The 26,864-nt window shown below is 38.2% G+C and overlaps 1 protein-coding gene across 11 annotated transcripts in view; it reads left to right on the forward strand.

The window, feature by feature from the left end:
• Adamts6 (ADAM metallopeptidase with thrombospondin type 1 motif 6) overlaps window positions 1–26,633 on the forward strand; it is a 235,161-nt gene extending 208,528 nt beyond the window's left edge. For 8 of the 11 annotated variants that reach the window (XR_004115935.1, XR_004115934.1, XM_031360639.1 and 5 more), the window contains 4 exons: window positions 5,292–5,496; window positions 13,469–13,645; window positions 14,402–14,558; window positions 23,510–26,633. Coding sequence is in view for 9 of the 11 variants with exons in the window: in XM_031360639.1 (XP_031216499.1) it covers window positions 5,292–5,496; window positions 13,469–13,645; window positions 14,402–14,558; window positions 23,510–23,619 (649 nt within the window). In the remaining 2 variants the exon portion in view is untranslated. Of the gene's footprint in view, window positions 1–1,040; window positions 1,159–5,291; window positions 5,597–13,468; window positions 13,646–14,401; window positions 14,559–23,509 lie in introns of those variants that run through there. The other 3 variants (XM_031360642.1, XM_031360644.1, XM_031360643.1) reach the window with 3 other exon arrangements.
• The last annotated feature ends 231 nt before the right edge of the window (window positions 26,634–26,864 follow it).

Below are 26,864 nucleotides of genomic sequence, written 5' to 3' on the forward strand. Positions count from 1 at the left end.
TTTCTATTAATTTCATTAATATAATATTCAATAGGTCTCACCTACTCTATTATACTTACAAAGCTTTTCTCTTGCTTTAGTATACTCTTATATACTTAGACTATTTCATATTTTGAATAAGTCAAATTATGAAACTTATAATTTGAAAGACTTTGTATTTTTCTAATATTATTAAGTTAAAACCCTTAGTAGCATTTTTTAAATCAGAAAGTATCTTTTCAAATAATAAAATGCTCTTAGTTTTTAGTTACATTGAGAGCGATATAGGTATGTATGGAAAAAGAGGGCAATAAGGTTCTCATTGAAAAAGAAAAGATGTTGAAGGATAGAAAAAAGATGCATTATTCGGAAAAGGATAATAAATAGTGTTTATTTGAAATATGTTAAAGAGCCAGCAGAAGCCTTACTAAGGAGAATTAGCATGCTCCCGGAAACAGCTTTTTAATGAGAAAGTACAGTAGTTATGGTAGTGAATTGAATGAAAATAGAACCATGATGTAGGCTTACGTGGTTGAAAAAAAGAAGTGCATTAATATTAAAGGATATGGCTGATGGGAAGCTAGTGTCCCTGCATAAGAAAAGGAAGCTGAATTCAACCCAGCGGGAAAGGCCAAGAGTCCAGTCTTTATAGTGCTGTGTTTTTATAGCAATACTATTTTTACATATGAGCTTATATATAAATCATTAATATAAATAGTATTCCTATGTAGTACTAAATTTTTAGAATCCAAAGAAATAAAAACAAAAACCTATACATTGTAGTAATACTGAAACCAGAGTTTAAAATCATCAATCAATAAAATATGCACACCGCTATTTGTTTGGTTTCTTTAAGACTATTTGAGCAAATAGGTATAACATAACTACCACATACATTGCAGTAAAAGAATTATAAACAATCATGTAAAAGAAATCCCGGAGTAGAAAGAATTTGTTTGTTTGTACAAGGGACTGAACCCAGGGCCTAGTGCATACCAGGCAGGTGCTTTCCACAGAGTTCTACTGCAAGAAGTTTTTAATTTTTTGCATTCTATTTTTAGGTGTCATCTTATTAAGCTGCCTATGCTTGGACTCATTGTGCATTTCCATCAGCCTCCTGCTTCAGCTTACCAGCTAGCTGAGATAACAACCCTATGCTACTCGGCTCAGTTTAAAAATGTATTTTCATCCAGGGGCTAGGTTTTACTTGATAGAATCTTTTATGATTTAATGTTTGACAATTATTTTGAGTCATTGAACCTCACCCATGGACAATTATAATGTGTTATTTTAAGTTTTGAAAAAAATTCATGAGCATTCTCTATAAAACTGAAATTTAAGACTAGGAAGAATCATAGAACAATGTCAGCCAACTTTTGTCATTTCACAGATGAGGATTTAATCTCTGGTGGTGTTTTCCTATTATACCAGACATCACTAGCATTCTAAGTTACAAACCAAATGTCTAGTGGCACTTTATGTGTCTAGCTTTGTTTTCCTCATCAAAATATTCCCAATTGTCACAATTTAAAAGATGCTTATTATATTGTTATTTAAGAATTGAGAAAATTCTTTGCCTATAGAATGCTTATGGCATGCAGTTCTATCCAATCTTAGTTTTACTTTCCAATTAATTAAATAAGCCTTTTAAACCTAAGAAAATTACAGCATATTGTAAGTAAGTAATAGGCTATATAAGTAATTGTCTCTTGTTGATTAAAGATGATACTGCCAAATTCTGAAGATTTTCTTAATTTTGTGATATGTTTATAGGGAATAAAAAGTGATTAAACTTGATTCTGCAATAAAGGGTGAAAATCCTTTGTCTTTCCCATCCGCACAAATGCTGGATATTAAACATGCAGTTCAAAACTATGTTTTTTAATATAACTATTTAATAAGTTCATTTTCTTGCTATGCCATTTTTCTTTAAATTATAATACAAAAAAAATCTGGTTTTTATGAGGAACTCTTCAAAAATGTCTGGTTTCATCAAGTTTAAATCAAAATTTTCTGTAGTTCATCTCTTTTCCCCTTCATGTATTATTTTCTTCATAATAATCAGATAATAGGATGAGAACTGATCATACAGGACACAACAATTCACTCTGTTTTCAGATGTTCAAACATTAATCCTGTTGTATATGTCTGTATACCTCTGTAGTCTCAGTGCTTAGCAGGCTGAAGCAGGATTGCTGGCAGCTCAGGGCCACTGTAAGATTCATAGTGAATTCCAAATCAGTCTGAGCAACAGAGGAAGACCTTGACTGACAAATCAAATGAACCAACAAGAGTAAACAAACTTCCCACAGGAATACTACTGATTTTAGACCTAATGGATAGTAGACATTTTGATTACTAGATGTTGAAAAGAGACCAGACATGGTAGCACACACTTTAATTCCAACACTTGGGAGGCAGAGGCTCAAGGCCAGCCTGGTCTACATAGTTACATCCTGTCTCAAAGCAAACAAAAAAACAACTAGACCTTGAAAAGAGCTTAGAAAGAACCAGCTCTAAGATGTCTCAGGCTAAAGAGCCAACAGCTGATAGTCCTAGAATATTTTATTACAGAATCTAAAGGTGAGAATATAGAAAACAAAGAGTGTCAGACATTTAAGGAAGGACATGAAGGAAGCAGTAATTCTAAACTAGACAGGACAGGGAGACTGAGACACATGCAGTAGTAAGGTTGCAACATTTACTTCCATCATTAGGCTATGAAAAAGCTTTCAGAGAGACACGGGAAGGGAGAATATAATGCATGATACAGCTAAAACGGGGGCTGAATGTGAAGAATACAATGCCTGATACAGCTAAAACGGGGGCTGAACGTGGAGCTTGTGATTACAGGCAGGAAGGAAATGGGTAGTGTGACAAATTAATAATTTACTCTCATATATTCTAAGTTGATGAGTAGAATGATAAATTCAAACTAAGAATCTGAGGAAATACCATTGACCATAAAAGAGCAACAAAAAAAAATACTAAAAATAAATAAATACTAAAACTACAGGGGTGCTCTGGGCCTGTGCTCTAAAGAATAGCAGTGCCACCCAAACCAGTCTGCCTGTGAGCACCTGGGTATAAATGTGAAGGTCACCGTCCCTCTTACATTATGAGACCTAAGGAGATCATGGCTGGAAGTGGTATGACTAGCTTTTGATGGCTGAGTTGTACACATTTTTGCTTTATCCCCTAATCTTGGTGAAGAAATCACTGTTTCAAATTGAATCAGAGTTTTACTATGGTTGGCATGCAAGTGATTATTCTCAGTTCACATTTTCCTCCTTACCAAATATGGTGCTAACAACTTGGGATCATGTTCATGTGTGGGAAAAAGAATGAAAGGGATAAGGAAAAGTCTTTAAATCTTCTTTAGAAAATGGCTTATCAGAAAAATATGACACTATCAATTTTTAACTCAACATTAAATTATAATTTTAAAAATGAATTTTAGGTAAAAAATTCCTTGAGTTGGGAAATATATTTTAAGTTCCAGAGTTGACTATGATATTTAAAAATGCTATTTTCTCTATAGAGTAGTAATAAAACAAATAATCTTGAGTAAAAGTCATTTTGACTTGGTGGACTAAATGTAGTCTTACCTTAGGATGCTGGCACTCTGATGTCCCTTTCTTGTCCTCTGTTGCCCTTCCTGCACAGTGGACTTTTGTTTAGGAAAGTAGTGAGGATTACTTCTTAAGCTCTTCACATTGCTCTCTCTGGGTAGTTTCATACCCAAGAACGTAAGCATGACAGCTGCATAGATTCATATCATGCAAATCATAATCATAGATCAAAGAAAATATCCTATGATATATATTGTTTTCTGCAATGCAATAAATGAGATTCACTGGAAGTAACTGTTGATTGGGAATCAAGTCTTTGTTCCATTGTTCCTCTATGTATGACTTTGGAGAACTATTTTTCTAACATAGGATCTTAGTGTTGAATCATTTTTGTTTTGTTTTGTTTGTTTGTTTGTTTTTTCTCTGGAGAATAAAGCAGGCTACCTTTAAATGCTTATTAAGGATATAATAATTTATATGTTGGTCAAGATTCTGGTGGCAAATAATAAAATTTCAACTTGAGCTAACTTCGGTACATAAGGGTTATTTCACAAAGCTTAGGAAGGAGTAAGGGTAGATGTACTAGAATCGTGGGCAGAGGCATCAAGTAGGCCTTCCCAGTTCCTGTTTGAGGAGTAACATAGCCTTGAGCAGCTCTAGATGTATCCTCATGTACCTTTGTGATAGGAAGGGAAAGGACTACCTTCATTTCAGCTGAGATGTCAAAATTCTGAAGTAGAAGTCTTATTGGCCTAAACTGGGTCATCTTTTCCACTGGAGAGTGATAGTGCAGAAGTAATATCAAAACCCCTCCTTGAAATTACACACTTGTGAGAGTTCACTGATGATGTTAAACGACAAGGAGTAGGGAAGTGTAGGACAAGCTTACGACATTTGAGCTTCTTCCTACATTAACTATGGAAACAAGAAGCTCTTGTTTTTCTTTTCTGCTTTCATAGAACTGGCTCAGGGCTCCATAATATTCTTTTGCAGAAGAATATTATGGATACAGAGATCTAGCCTTTCTCTGTCCCTATAAGGACTATCAAGTCCTACAACATTCATGATACTTTATTTCTAGAAATTGGAAAACAAATCCTCAGCTCCTTTGGAGTTTAGGACATGATCCCACTGTGATAGAAGTGGCTACAATGTCATTATAATAAAAGTCTTTACTATTTCGTGCTGTTACATTAAAATGCCTAGCTATTGTTTCCTAGACCCTGCATTAGCATGCAGCCTTTATTCACATTCAGAATGTCAAACTGGCAGCTTGAAATTGGCCCTAGTGAAATACTTCCACTTTATAAAAAGGAAAAGGGCAAATGGCTCAACTCGTAACTGTGTGCTCCCCTATAGATAACCAATTACTAAAGATTTGCCAGCATGTTCTAGAACTTTTAAATATATTATTTAAGCCTTGTGGAAATGTTATAAAGTAATTTTTATCTTCAGCAATTAATGTTAAAAGAGAGAAAGCAAAAATTTTTTGAAAAACACACTGGGTATTATTTGTTAACTAGTTTCTGCTTGCTTCAAAGCCTACCCATTGCACTTTTAATGGCCACTGAGTGACAGCCAACAGCGATTTGCCCAAATGGCTCTTGCATTTTGTATCATCATATCAGCTTTTCTAGGGAAAAGCTACCTTTTCTAGGGAAAGCATGAAGTACACTCAGCTAACAGCCTTGCAGGGCACTGACGACACTATTCTCTGTATTGCTCCATGTATTGCTTCAGATGGTTCATTGGAGACTGGTTGGAGTGCAGCAAGACTTGTGATGGTGGGATGCGCACGAGGGCCGTGCTCTGCATCAGGAAAGTCGGACCTTCTGAGGAGGAAACACTGGACTACAGTGACTGTTTAACACACCGGCCTGTGGAGAAAGAGTCCTGCAACAACCAGTCATGTCCCCCGCAGTGGGTAGCCTTGGACTGGTCCGAAGTAAGGAAACCTGAGGTCGCATGCTTTGAGAGATCTTGGTTATCAATACCAAAACATTTAATATTTAAGTACACCTGAGCATGGATCTTAGGCTGAACAAGTAAGAACTACGCAGTAGTCAATTTGACCATGTTATATTGTATTATTGCTTGTCCAGAAGTAAGAGGTCTTTGAAGTGAAGAACTCAGTGAGAAACTCATCATTAATTTAATTAAGAAACCCATGTAAAGTGAATTTGAAATAGCATTGTAGTGAGTATCCTTAGGAACTGTTCTTTTTGGTGTCTCATAAACTCGGTGTCAGTGACATGTACTTAAAACTGAAATTCAAAAGGAGAATCAAGAACTTTTCTTACCCTGAAACGTACTGGCGATTAAGAGAGGCCTTTTCTAGTGTTTCACTTATGTTTAATTTTTCCAAGTAATATAATAGCTTATTACATAATTTTTAGATATGAGTTCTTTACAAATCAGTTTTAACTTGTGATATATCTGTACTTTTTTACCTTTTTTACATTTGTTTGAGTGTTAGAGAAGGAATACTTGCTACAGTGTATGTGTAAAAGTCAAAGAACAGTTTACAGGAGCTGGATCTCTCCTTCTGCACTGTGGGGATTAAACTCAGGTCATCAGGCTTGGTGGCAAGTCCCTTTACCAACTGAGTTGTTTTACTGGCTTAGACAGCTTTAAATTACATTTTCTTTATTTGTATGTGTATATGTATACATGAAGGCTTGCTCATGCCATGGTATATACATAGAGTTCAGAAGACAACTTGTGGAAGTCACTTCTCCTCTTCCAGTGTGTGGATCTTAGGGACTGAATTCAGGTAGTCAGTTTTTGTGGTAAACACCTTTGATCACTGAGCTATTTTACCAGCTCTTCATCTATAATTTTAATTGCTTCTATTTTATATCTAGAGAAGAAAAGGGGAGCTGGGGGATTTAGCATAGAAGAAAAGTCAAATTAACTGTCATATCTTTATTATGTTACTATTATATGTAATCTGACTAAAATGAAATGGGGGCATATTTGTTAACAAAACAATATAAATCGAAGGTACCCAGAAAATGATCTGTGTAAAACAAGGTATTAAGCAGTTAATTCTTGACCCATCAGTACGCATGATACACACAAGCATGCAAATACACACACTGTATACCAGTGGCCCTCAACCTTCCTAATGCCATAACCCTTCAATATAATTCCTCATGTTATGATGATCCCCAACCATAAAATTATTTTCATTGCTACCTAATGACTGTAATTTGCTATTATTATGAATCATATCTGTGTTTTCCAATGGTGTTAGGCGACCCCTGAGAAGGGGTCACTTATGACCCAAGTTGAGAACCACTGCTCTATATTACCCTCACATTTTTAATAGAAGAGCTGAGTCCTCCTAAAGAGTATTTTTTTCAAATTGATGAAATAGGATGCATATTCTATTCTGCTAGAAACATTGTGCTCCTTGTTTTAAGAATATTCAGCAGTCCTCTTGAGTTTGTCAGAAGCAAACAAAAACTTTAAAGATGTTTCTTTAGGGACCACTGTATGTAACTGTTCCCTTCTCCTTGAATGGCCTTGCTAAAGAATACCTGGGTAGTTGGGAGTGGTGATCACACACTTTTAATCCCAGCAACTGGGAGACAAGAAGACCAACCTCTATGGGTTTGGAGCCATCCATCCAAGGCTACATTGAAAGACCTTAACTTCCTCCCATTAAAAAACTATGGACCACAGGAGCAAAATTCTGAGCAGTTGTGGTTATTCATAGAATCTCTGGGAGGAATGTGGGTATTCTCTCAAGCTGCTTGGCTATAGTAGTCTTTGTAATCACATCCTGAGCAGGAGTGATTACTTGGAGTCCTAGTTTCAGTCAAGCGGATAAACATTGGTATGATCTTGTCTGTGGTTGTAGAAAAGAAAACATATTTCTCTTCCCCACAGGGAGTGCATGAATGCCTAAATTCACCTGAAAATGAAGTGCATTGATAACAATAGCCATTCTACATGGTTGTGAATATCCATGCCCAGTATGAAAATGTATGGATGATGACCAATAATTATGACAAATTTGTTATGTTAAGAGTTATAATGGAAGACAATATAATTGGCTTCAACTATTTTAGGGTGACAAACCCATAAGTATAATTGAATGCTTTCAGGCATGAACAATATGGAGAAAATGGAAGCTCCTTATAGGCTCGTGTAACTAGACCACATTGTAATAGCATTTGATAATAGAGAACTATGATACATAAATATATAACTATATAGAAACCCATAGTTGAGCTTGTCAGGGAGATGTTCACTGATATGAAGATTTGTAATCACCTCCAGAAGGGTTCCAGGGCTTTGTGTCCCCAAACAAGGAATCTGAGAGAGACATGTAGACAGTAAAATGTAAAGCTAGAGGATTTGTTAAGAATGATTCCATACTTCCAAAAGAAGTAGGCCCAATCCGAAAAAGATTTAGAGACTCAAGGGCAATGCTTTATTAAAGATGGGACTTTTGTGTCATATTTCATGGGCTTTGGGTTACTTGCATAGTGTGGGCTTCCTTGCTTATGTTCTGCTACATGTAGTTCTAGATGCACCTTCATACGTCACATTTGAAATCTCCACTCAAGAGGGTGCATTAAGTATTATAATGAGCCATAGGTCACCTTCAGACACTCTGGAGTGTAGCTGAACCCAATTAAAGCAACTCAAATTCATCCCAGCAGCAGCTGCGTTCCTCATACTTGCCCCAATGTTTTGGGTTCCTGAATGAAAGAAGTGCACATGCACATGCACACACACACTATATTTTGATATGCCTAAAACAGCTCAATGGCTGGGCCACTTCTTAACCTCCACATGACTAGTCCAACCATTCCCAAGTTATTACTTACTAAAATCTATATTCCATCTTTGCTGCCCTAGGTCCAGTCATGTAGCCCTCTCAAGCTGCATTCCCTTGACTTCTACATGGCAACTATGTTCTCTGGCAACTTTTTACCAATCAAAACCAACTAGGGTCAGGGTTCCCTCAGTGTCTTAAATTCAGACATGCAGATTCTCATGCAATTTTGTGGTTCCAAATTAACATAATACAAGCAGCATTAAACCAAATCCACATCTCTGGAGTCTGTCGGTGACAGTGTCTCCAGCCATCTCTAGTTGGCTTCAGATCTTCAAAGGAGACTTAGTATTCATTGCCACCCTTGGGAAATGACTTTTCTGCTTGCTGAGTTTATAGTAGTTGTAAAAGGCTTTCCTCACCTTACTTCTGCTGTACTTTCTTTTCTTAAGAGGAACCTGAAAATAGGGTCAGAAGCCTTTTTAGCTGGTTGTGATTGAAGATTGAAGGACAAGAGAATTTTAAGAAAAAAGGGAAGCTTCTTTAAAACAATAAGACTGAACAGAAACACAAAATATTGTAATGTACATGCCAGTGATTCCTGCATTTAAAGACAGAAGGATTGCAATGAGTTTAAAGTCAGCCTGAACTCCAAATAAGTAAGTTCCAGATCAACCTGGACTACAGAGTGAATTCCTTCCTCAAATAAGAAGAAAAGGCAAAAGATAGAAAAGAGGGAAAGGAACACAAATCATCCTTGAAAACAAAACAAGAAGGAACATCTGCCAAACAGTAAGACCAGCTCATTTCATCCTGTCATTGCACTTTTGTTCTCAAGTAAGATAACCAAACACAATCACCATGAAGGAGACCTTTAAATGGCATTGGGATGGAATGCTTTTCAGTAGATATAAGGTGTCTTTCTGGATTTAATTCACACACATTAAACTTACACTTCTTTTGAAACTTTTATTCTACTTTGCTGGTCTCTGAAGTGATGCTCTTGTGTGGCTTAAGATGCTCAGAGGCATCCGTAGAAGCTGCCTACAGTGCAAGTACCTGCTGAGGACACTTAGTCATTTCTGACATCCTGTCTAAGATAGCTGAGCCAAAAGCCTAGTGGGAAGAAGTGCTGGGAAGCAGAGTGCACATGCTGGGACTAGCGCCTGAGATAAAACATCAGTAGCTGCCATTGTTTCTCCTCAGATGACATAGGAAAACTATCAGGTGCAGAGTATCATTTGGGGAGGGCTGACATTACTGTCTAGTTGAACACCATCTTTATTACAATGTTTTCATCGAGAGGGAGAAAATGGCTGCTGTCTGTCATGCCTGTTTATTTTGCAGAGGTGGGTTTCCCTTTACTTACTTTGCCAAAAAGCCTAGCTCTTCCCTAAATGGGTTAATATAAGGAATATAATATAAGCAGCACCAAAAGCCAGCACCCTCTGCCTTAGAGAAACAGCATCTCTCACTGTGGGGGAAGGTGGCCCTGGAGAAGAGCCAGCCACCTTTGATATCTTTTTAGTCCAGTCTTTTGAAAACTGCAGCCTATTTCCCTCAGACATTCCCTTTGAAAACTCTCCTGCTCTGTCTGCTCCCTCCTCTGATTGTCTGATCAGAAGGATTCGCTGGATGGTCACACTCTGAGTGAACCTGTTCTAAGTGGTAGCACCTGCCTTTAGTATTTTCTTAGAAGTGATTTTTTTTAATTTAATTTTATTATTATACCTAAGTAATACAATATTTAAAGGCCACAGTTGACAGTATGACTATAGACATGGAGTGTTTGTGGCTAGCTCTATAGGGCTCAGACCCAGCATACTCATTGAACAAGAACGCATGAACACTTCTCAGCTTTTGACTAAGATCAAGTAGACTAACAATGTGCATAAATGTACAATAGTTCCCTTTTATCCTCTGGGACCCTCATGAGATGCTTTTCCTCTAAAGTTCATAAAATGTGTTGTGACGTAAGAGCAGAAAGCTGAACTACTAGGGAGTGATAGTAAAATATCATGTCAGAAGTGATATCTGCTTGAAAGGTAACTCACGGTGACGGAAATGGAGACGAGTAATATCTCAAAGATTTGGATGGATGAGGGATGCTGGCTTATATGGGAAGAGTGCAGTGGTAGTGAGGGTACATTGGTGTTGATTGACTGTGAAAAATAGTAAAACATCAAATTTTCGTCTCTGATTTTAACTCCTACCTTAGCCTCCACTGAAGGGATCGTAAAAGAATTTTGTGTTATCTTCCTTAAAAATATATCTTGATAAATCTTTCTCTAAGTTGGAGGAAGTATTTTCCATTACTGGATTCATTGTGATAAAGAGACTATATAGAATCCTTGATTATTTTTTAAATCTGGAAAAATACAAAACCTCAATATTTTTCTCCCTTTCTATACTAATATGCAAGGCTCACAGACTGTGCCTAATAAAACCAGTCAAAAGCTGATGATGATAAGGTACACAAGAATGTAATTTCTATGTCTACTCTCATAATATGTGGCATTAGCTTGTGTTCCCATGCCTGTCTCCTAAATAAGAATACAGACGTTTTGAATATCGAGTCTCATTTTCTTTCATGCTCCACCCCTCAAGTTCATGTAATTCCTTTAGACAAGTAGTTCTCAACTTTACTAGCACTGTGATCCTTTAGTATAGTTCTTCATGCCATGATGACTTCCAATCATCAGTTATCTTTGTTGATGCTTCATAACTGTAATTTTGCTACTGTTAAGAATTATGAACTTGTTTAGAGATAGAAGTTTGCCAAAGGGATTGCAACCCACAGGTTGAGAACCACTGCTATAGAAGATCAGGAAGAACATGTAATAAGGACACATGCTCCACTATGTTCATAGCAGCCTTATTTATAATAGCCAGAAGCTGGAAAGAATCCAGATGTCCCTCAACAGAGGAATGGATACAGAAAATGTGGTACATTTACACAATGGAGTACTACTCAGCTATTAAAAACAACGAATTTATGAAATTCTTAGGGAAATAGATGGATCTGGAGGATATCATCCTGAGTGAGGTAACCCAATCACAAAAGAACATACAGGGTATGCACTCACTGATAAGTGGATATTAGCCCAGAGCTCATAATACCCAAGATACAATTCACAAACCATAGGAAACTCCAGAAGGATGACCAAAGTGTGCATACAAAGTGTGGAGCAGAGACTGAAGGAAGGACAATCCAGAGACTGCCCCACCTGGGGATCCTTCCCATATACAATCACCAAAACCAGACACTATTGTGGATGCCAGCAAGTGCTAGCTGACAGGAGCCTGATATAGTTGTCCCCTGAGAGGCTCTCCCAGAGCCCGACTAATACAGAAGTAGAGGCTCACAGCCATCCATTGGACTGAGCACAGGGTCCCCAATGAAGGAGCTAGAAAAAGGACCCAAGGAGCTGAATGGGTTTGCAGCCCCATAGGAGGAACAACAATATGATCTAACCAGTACACCCAGACCTCCCAGGGACTAAACCACCAGCCAAAGAGTACACATGGTGGGACTCAGGGCTTCAGCTGCATATGTAACAGAATATGGCCTAGTCGGTCATCAATGGGAGGAGAGGCCCTTGGTCCTGTGAAGGCTCGATGCCCCAGGGTAGGGTAATGCCAGGGCCAGGAAGTGAGACAGAGCATGTTGGTGAGCAGGGGGAGTGGGAAGGGAATAGGGGTTTTTTTGTTTTTTTTTTGTTTTTTTGTTTTTTTGTTTTTTGTTTGTTTTTTAGAAGGGAAACCAGGAAAGGGGAGAACATTTGAAATTGTAAATAAATAAAATATCTAATAAAAAATATATAATTACATTATTACTTCCCTCTCTTTCAACTCTTTCTGATTTTCAACTCTTCTCAAAATCATGGCATCTTATTATTTAATTATTATTGTTACATGTATATATAAATAAATGTGTAGATACAACCTATTGAGTCCATTTGCTGTTGCTTGTATGCATACATTCTTAAGGATGACCACTCAGGATTAGACACCAGTTAGGAGGCTCTTCCTGATGAAGACTAATTCTCACCTTCTCTCAGTAGGCATCAATTGCCTATAGCTCTTAGTCTAGAGGTGGGACCCATGAGATTTTCTCTATATATACTGGCATTGTGATTGTTCAGGTCTTGTTTAGGTGACCATATTGATGAGATTTTATGTGTGTGGCTTGCTTATGAAATATAGGAAACACAGTCTTCAAGCAGAGTTGCTGGCCCTTTGGTTCTTTTATTTTTTAGCTAGATTTTTTTTATTATTATCTTTGATCTTTGTTTACAGTCCAGTCATTCAGTCATTATTCCCTTCCAGTTCTGCCCTCTGACAGTTCCTCATCCCATTCCTCTTACCCTATCTCCAAGAGGATGTCACCACACACACACACCCCCAAAAAGATCAGGAAGACAGGAAGATGTCTGAATGAAAGGTTCAAATAACATCTTGCACATCTGTATAAGACCCATTGACAGAGAGGAAAAGAGATTTGGAAAAACGGTTCAGAAAACTGTAGCACTTCAGTCAGCAACTGCATTTAGAGACATGTAAAGGAAAGGATTTGTGACATAGGAAGAAGTGTCATTTTCTCGATTTGAAGAGTGGACACCCAATTCTGAAAGTCTGTGACTTATGGACATGAGGAAGACCAGAGGTATTTATGCAATAATCCCTTCCTGCAGGCATATATTCTTGATACTGTGAAAATAATTGATCTACTCCACTGCCAACTTGCTCTACAAAGACACATTCCTGTGGTCCACTAATAATATAAAAGTTCCCTTTCAAAGACGACACCCAGTAAGCTTCCACATTCCAGAACTTAGCAGAATTTTATCACAGCTGAAGGAGGCCAAGAATAGAAAAGAACAGAAGAATAAGCCTATCCCTAATAAAAGAAGAAAATGTTAGCCAAGAAAAGCAAACCTTGATTTTAGCTCTTAAAGACCTTAGGGAAAACGTAAAGGTGCTTCCCTTTACACTGATTGTTGAAGGTGCTTCATAATTGAGAGCAGTTCCCTAAGTGTGTATTTTATACATATGCGCATTTACTTCAACTGTCTTCACACTTCCTGTATTTAAATTGTTGTTAGTTCATATTTGTTTTTATTTCCAGTGTACTCCAAAATGTGGTTCAGGATTCAAGCATCGGATTGTTCTGTGCAAGAGCAGTGACCTTTCTAAAACATTCCCAGCTGCACAATGTTCAGAGGAGAGCAAGCCTCCTGCTCGCATCCGCTGCAGTCTGGGCCGTTGCCCTCCTCCCCGCTGGGTGACAGGAGACTGGGGCCAGGTAAGGCAGCCAGATGTGGGCTCCTTTGAGATACAAACCTGAGCTTTTTGATTCCATCATTGTGAAGATTTAAGAGTAAGAATTAACTCATAGAAATCCTAAGTATGAGATCTACCTGTGATACTACACAAGCCAATGAGACCAGCTGTAGACATATCCCCACTTAACCACATTTCTCCACATCTGTAATCATTCCACTCTATTGCTAACATTATTATTGTTCTTGTTATTATTTGGGGGTTTTGAGACAGAGACAAAACTTGGTGTATGCCATACTAGCTTCAAACTCATAATCCTCCTGTCTCAAACTGTTACTAACAAGGATAATGAGCTTGTACTACCATTCAAACCCCATAAATCTCAAGTTCACCTGTTCTTTGGATCCCTAGCATCTCAAGTTCAATGTCAAATAGACTCAATAAACAGAATGTAAATAAGCCACAGCACTGGCACCCTAGTTCTCAACTAATTTAGTAATAAATCAGTTAATACCAATGTCTTAGCTTTTAGACTTTTCCCCTCATAAAGTATATAATTCCTCCTAACCTTACAAATTTCTATCTGTCATCTGAGTACTATATGGCTTCTGTTGTCTAGAGTTTTGAAATCAATTCCACAGTAAAATGAACAAGTTATATGCCTCTCAATAATGATTGCATAAGATCTTTAAGAGTTAATGTGTGCAATAATTAAAATAATATCTTTTTATCTGGTAAACACTGAAAATCGGTATTTTTTCAATATCTTTGAATTTAGTGCTCTGCTCAGTGTGGCCTTGGGCAGCAAATGCGAACTGTCCAATGCCTCTCCTACACTGGACAGGCATCTGTTGACTGTCCAGAAGCTGCTCGGCCTCCATCCATGCAGCAGTGTGACAGCAAATGTGATAGCACCCCTCTCTCCAGTACTGAAGGTGAGTACCCCGAAAGAGCCTGGCTCTCTCACAGTTAGGATACAGTATGTTCCAGGGGTTTGTGAAAGTTGTTGTATGACCTGCCTATAACCAGAAAACCTGTTTGATCCTGATTGTTTCATTATATGTTTAACATTAAGTCACACAACATCTGGAGAAAAATTTACATGTCTTTAAAATGGCACGTCAGAATGGCTATCTCTCGGATCATATCTAACTTAGTGTTCTGGTTGACCTTTACCAGAACTCAGGAAATGCATTCTACAATGAGTCCATTCTTGTAAGCAAGACATAGTGGCACATGCCTTTAATCCCAGCATTCTGGATGCAGAGGAAAGGAGATCTCTGTGAGTTTGAGGCTAATCTAAATAGTGAGTTCCAAGACAACCAGCACTCTGCTTTCTCATTGTAGAGAAGTGAAAAAATTACTCTTTGAAGGCTAAGAGGACAAAGGTCTTTATTCTTTGAATTTTCTTTCTTTTTTCTTATACACGGAGAAATCCTTTTATTAACAGCAGGTGCTAGCCAAAATTCTGAATTTTATCTTTCATTTAAGTAAAAATGCTTTATCCATGTAGGCATCATTCAAATTATTTTGAATGGTACTATGTGTGAGATTTCTGAAATTATCTAGAATATTAAAATAATATAGCATAGTGAGGGAATTTCAGGCTTTCTTCTTATATGAAATATATGCACAGGCTCACCAACAGCATCTGAAGCCATGTAATTGAATTATATAAAGAGACCTAGCTCTGCTCTTAAAACAAACAAAAAGGAACAAAAAAATATAAAGTCGATAATTTTCTAATGAAAATAAAATGTTTATAAGCCTCTTCAAAAGATACGTGTTCCTTTTAGTTTGCTCTGTCCAATTTGAAGGATGATCTTAAAAATGTGTTCATGGTTTTAAAGTTTCTTTAGGATTTTGTCCGGAGAAGCGTGATCATCTTGTGTAGTATACACAGAGACCTCACAATCTTTGGCAAGACCTGTTTGTTATTTACGACTCCACACAGTGCACTTGTTGTAATGTGTGTTACATTTTAAGAATGGCGGAACCATATCTCACATTAATTTAAAATTGTAATTCTAATTTGCAAACCTATAGCTCTAATGCCATCTACTTTTGTTGGTGTTCCTGTAAGGTATATCCTAGAAATGTAGCTTCTTCATGTCTTGAAAATAGTTCACACTGTATAGAAAACAGAAGCTGTTTTCACTCATTGTAAGTTATTAGCAACCTATCGTTTGGGTTTAGGTCTTCCTTTTACTTCAGAATTGGAAGATGCAAGGTTAAATGGGAAAGAAGATGTAACTAATCCATTAAACTACTCTGTATATTCGATCCTTTAATTCTACTTGGGATTATATATATATGCACATATATAATCTTTCTGAATTATATATCTGTATAATATCATACAATCTTTATAATAATCTTCTGTGACATATTATTGCTGACAAAAACAAAAGCAAAAACCTGGGGCCCATGTCTCAGCATGGACATAAAGATGCAATAGTAATTTGCCCAGATTACAAGTCTGATAGTAATTTGCCCAGACTACAAGTGTAGGAAGTAGTAGACACACAAGGCAGGATTTGAACCCAGATTTGGAAGCTTTGAAGCATGTTAATTTTCCTCTATATTTACATGCTATTCATTTTTACTGAGAGAGAGAGCATTATTCTATATAACTCATGCTTACCTGGTATTAATGATCTTTCTGCCTCAGTCTTCCAAAATAGAATTCTAGGAGTATGCCTTCACTTCCAGCTTTTTTTTTTTAAAGAAAGGTAGATATGCTGTGTGAAGTCATCTATGTAAGTTTTAAGGGAGATCCAAATGAAGATCAGTGACTTTATCCTTTTGGATCAAGTGTCCTCCACAGGCTAAGTGTTCTGTGAGCCAGCTGTAATGTGCTGTTGGAGAAGTCCAAGGTATACTCAGAAAGCAGCATTTACCCAAGTCATAAGTTGTCACCAACAGAGAAAATGGATATGCAGATGGCAGGAGAGGGTTTTTACATAAACATAATGACTTAGTTTTTGGGAATCAAATTGAAGAAGTAAGATGGATTTCTTAGGAAAAGTCTGGAGGATCATCACAAACATAATGACTTGTGTTTGGGGGCTCAGATGGACTTCTTAGGAAAAATCTGAAGGGCCAGTTTCTAGTTAATAATGCATAGTTGAAAGAACAAAGCTATCAGGAGAGTCAGGCTCCCTTGAGTCCCAGGGAGAGGCTGGTGTTGGAAGGCAGTTTAGTTCTGTCACTACAGAGCAGGTTAGGGGAGCTCTCTCAGAATCTAAAATGCAGCCTTGCCTTCGGAGTGCTGGGGATAAAATGGTCTGTAGTTAAAACCTCGAGAATTGTTTTAACTACCGAGACTGAGGTAATGGTCACTCACCTACTCAATATTGTTTTATAACAATAATAAAGTTTCAAATACACAACAAAGTTAAAGGACTTCTTCAGTGAACATTCACCATCTATTGCATTAACATTTTAGTAAACCTGCTTTATTTTAGATATAATTCATCCTTCAAGGTGATAGGGGTTTGGGGTTTTTTGTTTGCTTATTTTGTTTACAATTTTACATATATACACCTTGCACACTGTCTTCTCTCATTTTCACCTCCCTACATCTCTGCTTGTTCCCCTCCCCCACAAATCTCTCTCACATTCATGTCTATTTGTTTTGTTTTGTGGCCCACTGAGATTAATCAAGGCCATATGTGTAACCGTGGGTTTGGAACTATCCACTGGAGCCTGGTGAGCGCAGCAGACGGTACATAACTATAGACAGTGTTTTTTAGAGAACATACTCCATTCATCCTGCCATTAATCCATTTACTTTGCCAGACACCAAGACTAGGAATACCACAAAGTTCTGTCCACAAAAGAAGCGTAATTTAGTAGGGACGGTGACGTGCAGACTGCCATGGTGAGCAGTATTTCAGCAGAGACATAAAGAAGCTCTTCAAGTACATCGGGAGTGTAATGAATGGACAGAGCATCCACTGCACAGTGAACAGGGTACGGGCACTGGTTTGCCAACAGTTTACCAAGAAGATGCTGGGATGTGGGGAGTCCCTGGCTCAGCCAAGTATGTCCAGACATAATTGAATTGGAGTAAGATAAAAAGTAAACACACAGAAACTTTACAAATGGAGGGAAGTTTAAGCCAGTCAGAGTATAAGAGAAAAACCAGAAGCAGGGCATCAAGACATTAAAATAGTGAAAAGATATAGGAGAGAGGAGAGGGCAGTGCAGTTTGCTGTGTCCAACATCTGCTTTTGTTCTTTCCTTCTGAAAGCCTTCATTGAAGGGTTAAAACTTCACAGGCAGGCCTCTGACAGACCTGACAGGCTGCCACTGTGAGGGTAATACCACATCACTGCCAAGAGTGAGTTATACACAGACTGGGTACCACTGCATTTGAAATACACGTTTTTCAAGTGCATATGGCAGTTGGGTTAGCCCATTCCAGCTCACCTGAAACTCTATCTCCAAATGCCATTTTATTCATTGTTCATGCAGTTTCACATTTCCTCAAGTTTATATGGGGAATCTTTTTAGCTTCTCAGTAGCACAAGGCACTCTGTCATCTAGTATTTGTTGCTGGCAGATAGTGATTCATGGTGTGCCATGAGACAGTAATTAACCCAGAAAGCTGTAGGTAATAAGCATTGGTTTACCGGCTTGAGATGTCATATGGTAGCTTTGCTGGGTCTCAGTTTTCCTCAGACACACTTCTCTGAGAAAATCTAACCCAGCTCCACAAATCTTCTAGCAAAATTTATGATATATGAAAATCAGTAAGAAGAACAAGAAAGGTCATTTGAAGACCTTAATTTAAAGGAGATAAGGAAGACCAGGATTTCTGTTTTCCTTGATCACTTCAAGGAGCTCCTAATCCACTTGGCATTTCATGCACATTCCTGTCATTTGAGTTGGGATTACACCATCTTGAATGTGGGTGGCATCCGGGAGATAAGGCTGAGGGGAAGAGAGAAGAGGAGAGGAAGCAACACAGACAGCAATCATCTACATTAACCTGAAACCGGAGTGGTGGCTGATATCACCTTGCTTCAGGGCTTGTTAATTCATCCCTTACTGCCCAAATGCATCAAGTGTCAAGGGCTCTAGTATAGTTTTAGATGAAAAGTACCCAGGCACCATCTCCTGAACTGCATGCCCATGCACCCCTTAGCTCTCTCATTTCTTGGTGGGTTCTCCATTTCCATGGACAAGTTATCAGAAGCTGATCATAGGTTTTTAATCCAAAAGATAAACCTTAGATGTTCAACTTATAGCTCCATTTAGTATACTCTTGTGGATCTTACAAGATGGACCAAACCCAGCTTTAAAGTTGCAATGACTGAATCCAAGTGCATCCTAAGTCCATAGCCTCTGTTTAATTTTGAAAATATATCTTCTAAGTCAAAGTTTTGAAAGATTAATGTAAAATGCCTGAGAGAAACTCATTAGCACATCAACAAAAAGCATTTTATATATTTCTTATGAAGTAGCTTATCTCATTTTGTTACTTAAAGCTACCAAAGTCTATTTCCAGAATGTGTGGCAGGTTAGTTACAATTCTAATGTGTTTAGTTTATACCAAAAGAGTTTGTGAGCACTGCCTGAGTTATTCTCCCTGTAATTCTGTATGACAGTTTAACTTCAGGAGTAGAGTAGGGTATAAAAAGAGGCGAGACGAAATGTTTCCTAATATCTACATGGGGAGGACTCCAGAGTACAAAAACAATATAAAGAATGTTTTCCTCCCAAGAGCACACTTAGCCGGGACATGATGATATAGAAGACAAAATCAGATGCCCTCATCTTAAACTCTATGACCCTCTGACTCAGATTCTACTGCTAAAAGGCAGCAGAAGAGTGGCCCAGTGCTAGTACATCTGCCTGTAATGGAAAAAATATGATAGTGGAGACCAAATCTTTAAACAGACCAAACACAGAAAACAATATGCCTTTCACTAAACCTGAAGAATCTATTTTAATGGTTTCACTAGGACACTGAAAATCATTCAGAAATTAAAACATATTTCTGTTGTGATTTTTTTTTTTTACTTCAGTGGAAAAATGTGATTTTTCTTCCCACAAAAGTCTGCCTTCCTGTGATATAGTCAAGCTATATGGTAGTCTTTTTTTTTTAAGAAGAACCTCCAAACTCACTTCCATAATAGCTGGATTAGTTTACATTTCCAGCTATGCCACTCCTGAGTATTTAACCAAAGGATTCCTAGTCAGTATATCACAGCTAGACTTGTACATCCATATTTAATGCAGAAACTCAGCAATAGCTAAATATGAACCCAACCTAGGTCTCCAGCAGCAGAGGAATAGATAAAAAAATATTTTTTAAACAAATAAAAAGAAGAACAAACTTATATGCAGGAAAATGGATGCAGCTGAAAATAACCACAGTAAGTGAATTAAGCCAGTCTCAGAAAGACTAATATCATATGTTTTCTCTTACTTGTAGAGTATACATTTTAAATAGATAGATAAAATCATTTATATTATATGACATGAAAAGAGGTGCAAAGCTTTCTAGGAAAGTAAAGGGGACTAGCAGAAGACTACAAGAAGGGGAAATAGCAGGGTGTGTGTTAAATGCACAGGACATTGTTACATGAAGATGATTTTTTTAATCTTTTTATTTTTTTAAGTCATCAAGATCATTTATAATAGTTAAATGCCTCTTAAATAAACATGAGATCTTCTGAAGCTAGAAGCAATAGGCACTCAACCAGTTTTTAAAATCTATTTGGAACATTAAACATAATAGAAGTAGAGAAAAATCTCTTATGAAGTCCTCTATGAAAGGAAATTGTGACAAGTTCCTGATTAGAAGAAACCATTCCATCTCCAAGGGAGAATACACAGCATAACTGTGGCTTCATAAAATGAATTGGATAGTGTTCCTTCTGTTTCTATTTTGTGGAATAGTTTGAAGAGTATTGGTATTAGGTGGTCTTTGAAGGTCTGATAAAACTCTGTACTAAATCCATCTGGTCCTGGACTGTTTTTCTGTTGGGAGACTTTTAATGGCTGCTTCTATTTCTTTAGGAGTTATGGGGCTGTTTAGATGTTTTATCTGATCCTGATTTAACTTTGGTACCTGGTATCTGTCTAGAAAATTGTCCATTTCATTCAGATTTTCCAGTTGTGCTGAGTATAGGCTTTTGTAGTAGGATCTGGTGATTTTTTTTTTTAATTTCCTCAGTTCTGTTGTTATCTATACCTTTTCATTTCTAATTTTGTTGATTTAGGTACTGTCTCTGTGCCCTCTGGTTAGTCTGACTAAGGGTTTATCTATCTTGTTGATTTTCTCAAAGAACCAGCTCCTGGTTTTGTCGATTCTTTATAATAGTTCTTTTTGTTTCTACTGGGTTGATTTCAGCCCTGAGTTTGATTATTTCCAGCTGTCTACTCCTCTTGGGTGTATTTGCTTCTTTTTGTTCTAGGGTTTTCAGATGTGCTGTGAAGATGATCTAGATAGCACAATCTGTACAGTGAATATACAGTTAAAACTGTTTTAAACTATAAGTTAGCTGTATGATATATTACCTCAAGATTAGAAGACAAACTATTTCATAGTTTTAACATATTTTGAGAATGAGGCTGACTAGTAAGGAGCTAAGTTTTATAATTAAGACCTCTCAAATATGTCAGCAGTGTGTCCGGACAGGCAGCCCTCTCTTGCTAAATTAGAATGTCAGTGCTGAGGTGGAAATCATCAGTATCTTTTATTATGGTTTAGATATTTCAGAGATTCTATTCATCTTTCTATAATAATGGGTCTTTAAAACTTTTTATATCAATCACCAAATGCTTACTAATGTAACTACGATGAGAAAAAGTTAGGAGAATAATTCAGTCTACTCTGAATGTCTGGGACCTAGAAACATCTTTCTCTTCTCCCAAACATCTCTTCCCTTCTCTAAGAAGGTAGGTCAAACTCTCAAAAGTTATAAGACCTGGCCATGAAACCCCACAGTCTGGCCTACCACTGTGCCAGCTCAAATTGAGACCTATATTTTCATTTCAGTGCCAAGAATGCTGCCAAAACGAGTGCCTTTGTAGTCAGACAAACCTGAGGTTTGACCTTAGTCTTTATAGTGACTAGCTCTATGACCCAGCATATGTTCCAAAACCTTTCTAAGCTTAAGCTTTGCTGTCTATGGAAAGCTGACATTTCACATACTTAAAAGGATTAAATATAAAGGTATAAAACTGCCTAAGGTTGTGCCTGACATAAAGGAAGTGCTTGATAAATTACAATGTTTAATGCTGTTACTAAATTAAGCTCTTGTGGAGTTAAAAGACTGAACAAATAAAAGACTAGTTGTGGCTGAGCTTTGGTGAATATGCTTTCATCAATCCAAATGTGTAATGAACTGATTTTTCTAGTCATAGCAGTTCCTAGAAGGCAAAACCAAAGAGTAGGAACTGGATCTTCCACATGGCCCTGTTTAGGAGCTCCACACTGCAGCAATGTTCTGTATAGCCCCGGTATCTCTTCAAGTTCTGCTGTCTTGAGTCTCAGCCATTCTCGGAGCTTGCCCAGGTCTCTCCTAGCTGCTGGCCGCTGGCTCCATGGTCTGCCTACACTGTTTAATAGCTTTATGTTAATTCTCTGTCTGCGTATATGTGTAGATCTTCCTGGCAGCCTGTGCTCATCTGACAGATCTCAGAATAATGATGTATGACGGGTGTTGTCAGAGGCAGGGAGAGCTACCCAGCTGTGGCTTACTGAGCTGGATGCCTTGGCCTGTGCTTCTCATTGTATGCATCACCTCATGTATGCTCTGCCAAGTGAGCAGGGCTTCTTCTAGTCTTCCTTTCTGAGCTTTAGAATTTCAAATGTTAGAAGAGCCAGGAGCAGTCTCCTCGTTTTGTACTCATTGTACCATGCTTCTACAGATTCTGAAGCCAGAACAAAGCAAACAAACAACAAAAGCTGTGCTCCACTGAGTTGTACCTGGGCCTACACGTGGCTGAATTGCCTTAAGTAGTTTTCTCAGGATATTTCAATATAATCAGGTGGAGGAATGTGAAAATTTTATTACTGTGTTCCCAAATATTTTGAAATCCCCAAATAAAATAACGAGAATACTAGAGAGAGTGACATTTGCAATAGTGGGTTATACTGATGGAAGAGGAAGGAGGGGCTCTGTCAGTCAAAGTGCTCAGTCCTCGTGGGAGATGAGGGAAAGACTCGTTCACCTTCTGCTTGCCAGAGCTTCATATTGTAGCTATGGCCACTCTAATGCTGATAAGAAAATACACACAGGAGCTAGGCAGGCCATAGCTCACGTCCAAATTTAAAAAAAAAATAAGACATCTCTGCGTTTCCAAAGCCCACAGACCACTGTCCTTAGACAGTATCTGTTAGACAGATCTCACAGCTTTCCTCCTTGTAGTGGACTTGCTGAATCCAGACCACCATCTGCAGTCCTTTGCATGCAGTATTACTGAAAGACATGTGGACTTTGGTATCAAACAATGCAACTCATGTTTGATTCTGGATAACCTTACATGTTGAATAAAATAAGCCTTGAGAAAGAAGCAATAAAAGCACTGTAAGAAAAATGACTCATGTTTCCAAGATGTCTAAAGTGATCACTTATCCCAACAAATGGTAATTCTTTCAAGACCCAGCGGGCATGAACCATACTTATAAAAGTCTAGAAGAAAAGCCTTGCATTTTTTAAAAATTGTGTTAAAAATATACCAAAAGAATGTTTCTGGTAGGCTGTTCCAGACAGTGTGCTTAAAAACAAAAACAAAATTTTAAAAAAAGTCAGAGGGGCATAGAAGTGAAGGTGGATCAGCCAGTGGGGTCCCTGCTAGCTGAGCGGGCTTATCAGCTTGTTTATGTGACTCTAATGGTTTCCCACCTTCTGCCTCCATTTGTTAGAGTGCAAAGATGTGAACAAAGTGGCTTATTGCCCACTGGTGCTGAAGTTCAAGTTCTGCAGTCGAGCATACTTCAGACAGATGTGTTGTAAGACCTGCCAAGGACACTGACCCGCAGAAAGCCAGAGAGTCCTGTCATTTCATCGTGGAAATGCGTCCATCAAAGAGAGCCACCCAGAGGAAGAGGATGGATGTCCTTACAAAAGCATTACCCTGTGGAAAATGTAACCACTGGTCAGCACCAGCTGACAGGATTTCAATATTATTTTAACTTCTGTGAAGTGGGATTTATTGATCCAAAGTGCTGGACACAGTATCAGGAGGGAATGCCAGATCTGAGAGATCCAAACAACACAGGAAACTCGCTTACTGTGGAACGTTTGTGTTCTTTAGAGTAAATCTAATAGCCTGTTTACCTCCTTGGACCATAAGATAATTTTTATTATGGACTTAGCAATGACACTGAATCCATTTGTATTTAAGACTGTTTAAAATGTAGTTATTATGACTTGGTTAACTATGAAAGTAGAAGAGATTCAGAATTCTTAAGTCATAGCTTAAAAATATTTACTACTCTTTATCACACCACAATAGCACCACAATTTAAATTATAAAATGGGCTTTAAACTGTAATTTAAGAAACAATTATAAATCAAAAGTAATGAAAATTTGTATTATTTTTCTTTGTCCCACTCAATTTCCTTAGGAATAACCCCTGTTCTGAGCACTGCTGTGAGCCATGTATAAACTCTATTAAACAGTGAGGGACTTGGTTTGAAGCTGGGCAGCAATCGCTGCAGCTGCGCAAGTCTATAAACTCAGTGCTAAGAGTCTGTGCCCAACTTGCCATTGTGCAAGGGAAGCTGAGATTCCCATTAAAATTTTAAGAGAAAAACATTTCGGTTTCATGCAGAAGCCAGACCTAGGGTACGGCAGAGACTGAAGCACCAGGCCCTTGGCAGCCATCACGTGGGATGCCTTATTTGAATCACCCAGTCTCCTTAGTGTTTACATCCCCACCAGCCACAGAACAGCTTCTGCCCTGCTGCGCTGTTGCATGCATGGTAAGCTTATGGAGATGATGCCATGCGAAAGATAAGCTGGCTTAGTAAGAGCCAGGCAGGCCCTTTTTCCATTGGCTGACAATATGATGGGTTCCAGATGTCCCTTCTTTGATATGGTAGAAGGGCATTTATTTATATGAGAGCAAGTGTATACGTGTGTGTATGTGTGTGTGTTCACACTCACTCAGACACTCCTGAGTGGGGGAACAGGTGAGTTTGCTTGCATATAAATGTGCTGTTTCTGTGAGTTTTAAAGTAGGGAAGGATAACAACCAAAGAAGAAAAGCTCCATGAAGAGAGATCACAAACTATAAGTTTAAAAGTCACTTGACCACATAATTTTTACAGATATTCTAAATGGCAATTAAATGTGAAACCCAGTTTTCTGGGTGAGTCAGGTTCTAACAATCATATCTTACTGAACTGAAATGACCAGCTTAGGTCTTCCCACCTTCAAGCTTCACAAGTTGCCATCAAAAGATTCAACAACTAGACTTTTAAGGGTACTTGTTTATGTTAATACTTCGTACTTGAACACTTGTAGCTTGTAGTAGGTTGTTGGTGAGTGTGCTTTGTGTCAAGCACGCCTCCTTAGTCCCTCTTACACATAGCCCCATACACACAGCATCATCTAAATCACAAATTAGATGGCTACTTGGTAACAAAGAGAATATTTTCATTTAAGAGCATGTCTCACTTATCTACCACTGTGCTCTGAAGATAGATTTTGGTGTGTCACCTATGTGGTGACCTTAGAAAGGCTGTCACCAAAGGCCTCCTCAGCTTCTTGCTTGCTATGTACAGTTGGCCTGGATGTTAGCCCACACTCCATTGTGACCAGCCATATCTCATCCCCTGCTTCTTTCTCGGTTATCATTCCCAAGTTTTCCAGAGGAGGCTATCAGTGATACAAAGCATATGGCCACGACCTCCATCTAACTGCCCTGAGAAGACCAGCCTTAAGTGCCACCCCAGCCATTCCACTAAGGAAAGCCACCCATGGGAGCCTGGCCCAGACTTGAATCACTTGGTCCTTTTCAAAGGACAGTTAACTTGGTGCTAATGTGCCCTGGTAAAATATAGGAAGACTGGGCGATCGCTAAGGCAGTTTACACATAGGCTTGCTATCCAGATTTGATTTTTTTTTTTTGTACCAACATTAATATTAAATCATGCTTATATTCCAAGAAGATTTCCTACAATACTTGTAAAAAGCTGTATTTACCTCATTTGGAAGCTAACATCGAAAGGGCTGACCCCCCAGATAACTGTGCAGTGCCTGCCTCTGCTACTGATAGGGTAAGAGCTCAGCCTGTGCTCTCTCCAGGAAGTGCACTGGCGCTGCGGACAGGCTACTGCCAAGGGGCAGCACATGGTTCCCTTCCATGGGGAAACGAAGCATGGATATAACAGGATTCAACATTCTCAAGTAGACCCTGAATTTAAACCTGAGCAGGTTACACAAAATGAACAGCATCTTCCGTAACACATCACAATGCCACTGCTACTGCTGTCATCTCTGCCCTCCATGGTAAAAGTGGGATGAGCAGCAGAGGCTGGGCTACCCTGGCAGGCACTCCAAATGTTGTGAGCTATATTGACTACTTAGGGTACCAGGGTACCCGTGGCTAGGAGCAGTGTCTGCCACTGGTATAAAGGCCTACCAAAATAGGAATGTTAAATATACCCAAATGATTGAACCCCTAAAGGCAGGTATGATTTCCCAATAGTCCATTTCATTAGGAATTTATGTATTTGAGTGAATGTCTTATAGGTATCGTTAATAATACAGGACAAAATTACCTTTGTATTATTGTGATTAGTTGTTGCTTATTATTTTATACTCAGTATTAATGTGGTACACTGTTACTATTTTTGCTTTTGTAAATTATATTCTAATTTATTGCCATGTTTCCTAACACCTGTCCTTTATTCATTCTCCTGCTCGTAATGAAAATGAAAGTCATTTGTAACACTTGATGGAGTGAAATTTCATACCAGGCACAGATGTTTTTTAACATAGATAATTCAGTAAATAATAAAAACTTCAGCTTGTAAGAATGATGCAGATGAAGTTGTCTGTTTCCTGAAATGCTTGCCTTGATCTTATACCAGCAAGTGCCTGTCCCTGGGGGTACCATCCGTAGACTAAGTTTACTCAGGCACTGCATGATGGAGGTGTTTGCCATAATCTTATCATGACCTCAGGGATTGCCATCTGTCTGAATGTTGTAGCTCTAATAAATGCAGAGGCTTCAGGTTTTCCACCGTGCTCCCCCTACAGAATAGCTA

This window comes from Mastomys coucha, unplaced genomic scaffold, assembly GCF_008632895.1.
Source record: "Mastomys coucha isolate ucsf_1 unplaced genomic scaffold, UCSF_Mcou_1 pScaffold8, whole genome shotgun sequence".
Classification (NCBI taxonomy): domain Eukaryota; kingdom Metazoa; phylum Chordata; class Mammalia; order Rodentia; family Muridae; genus Mastomys; species Mastomys coucha.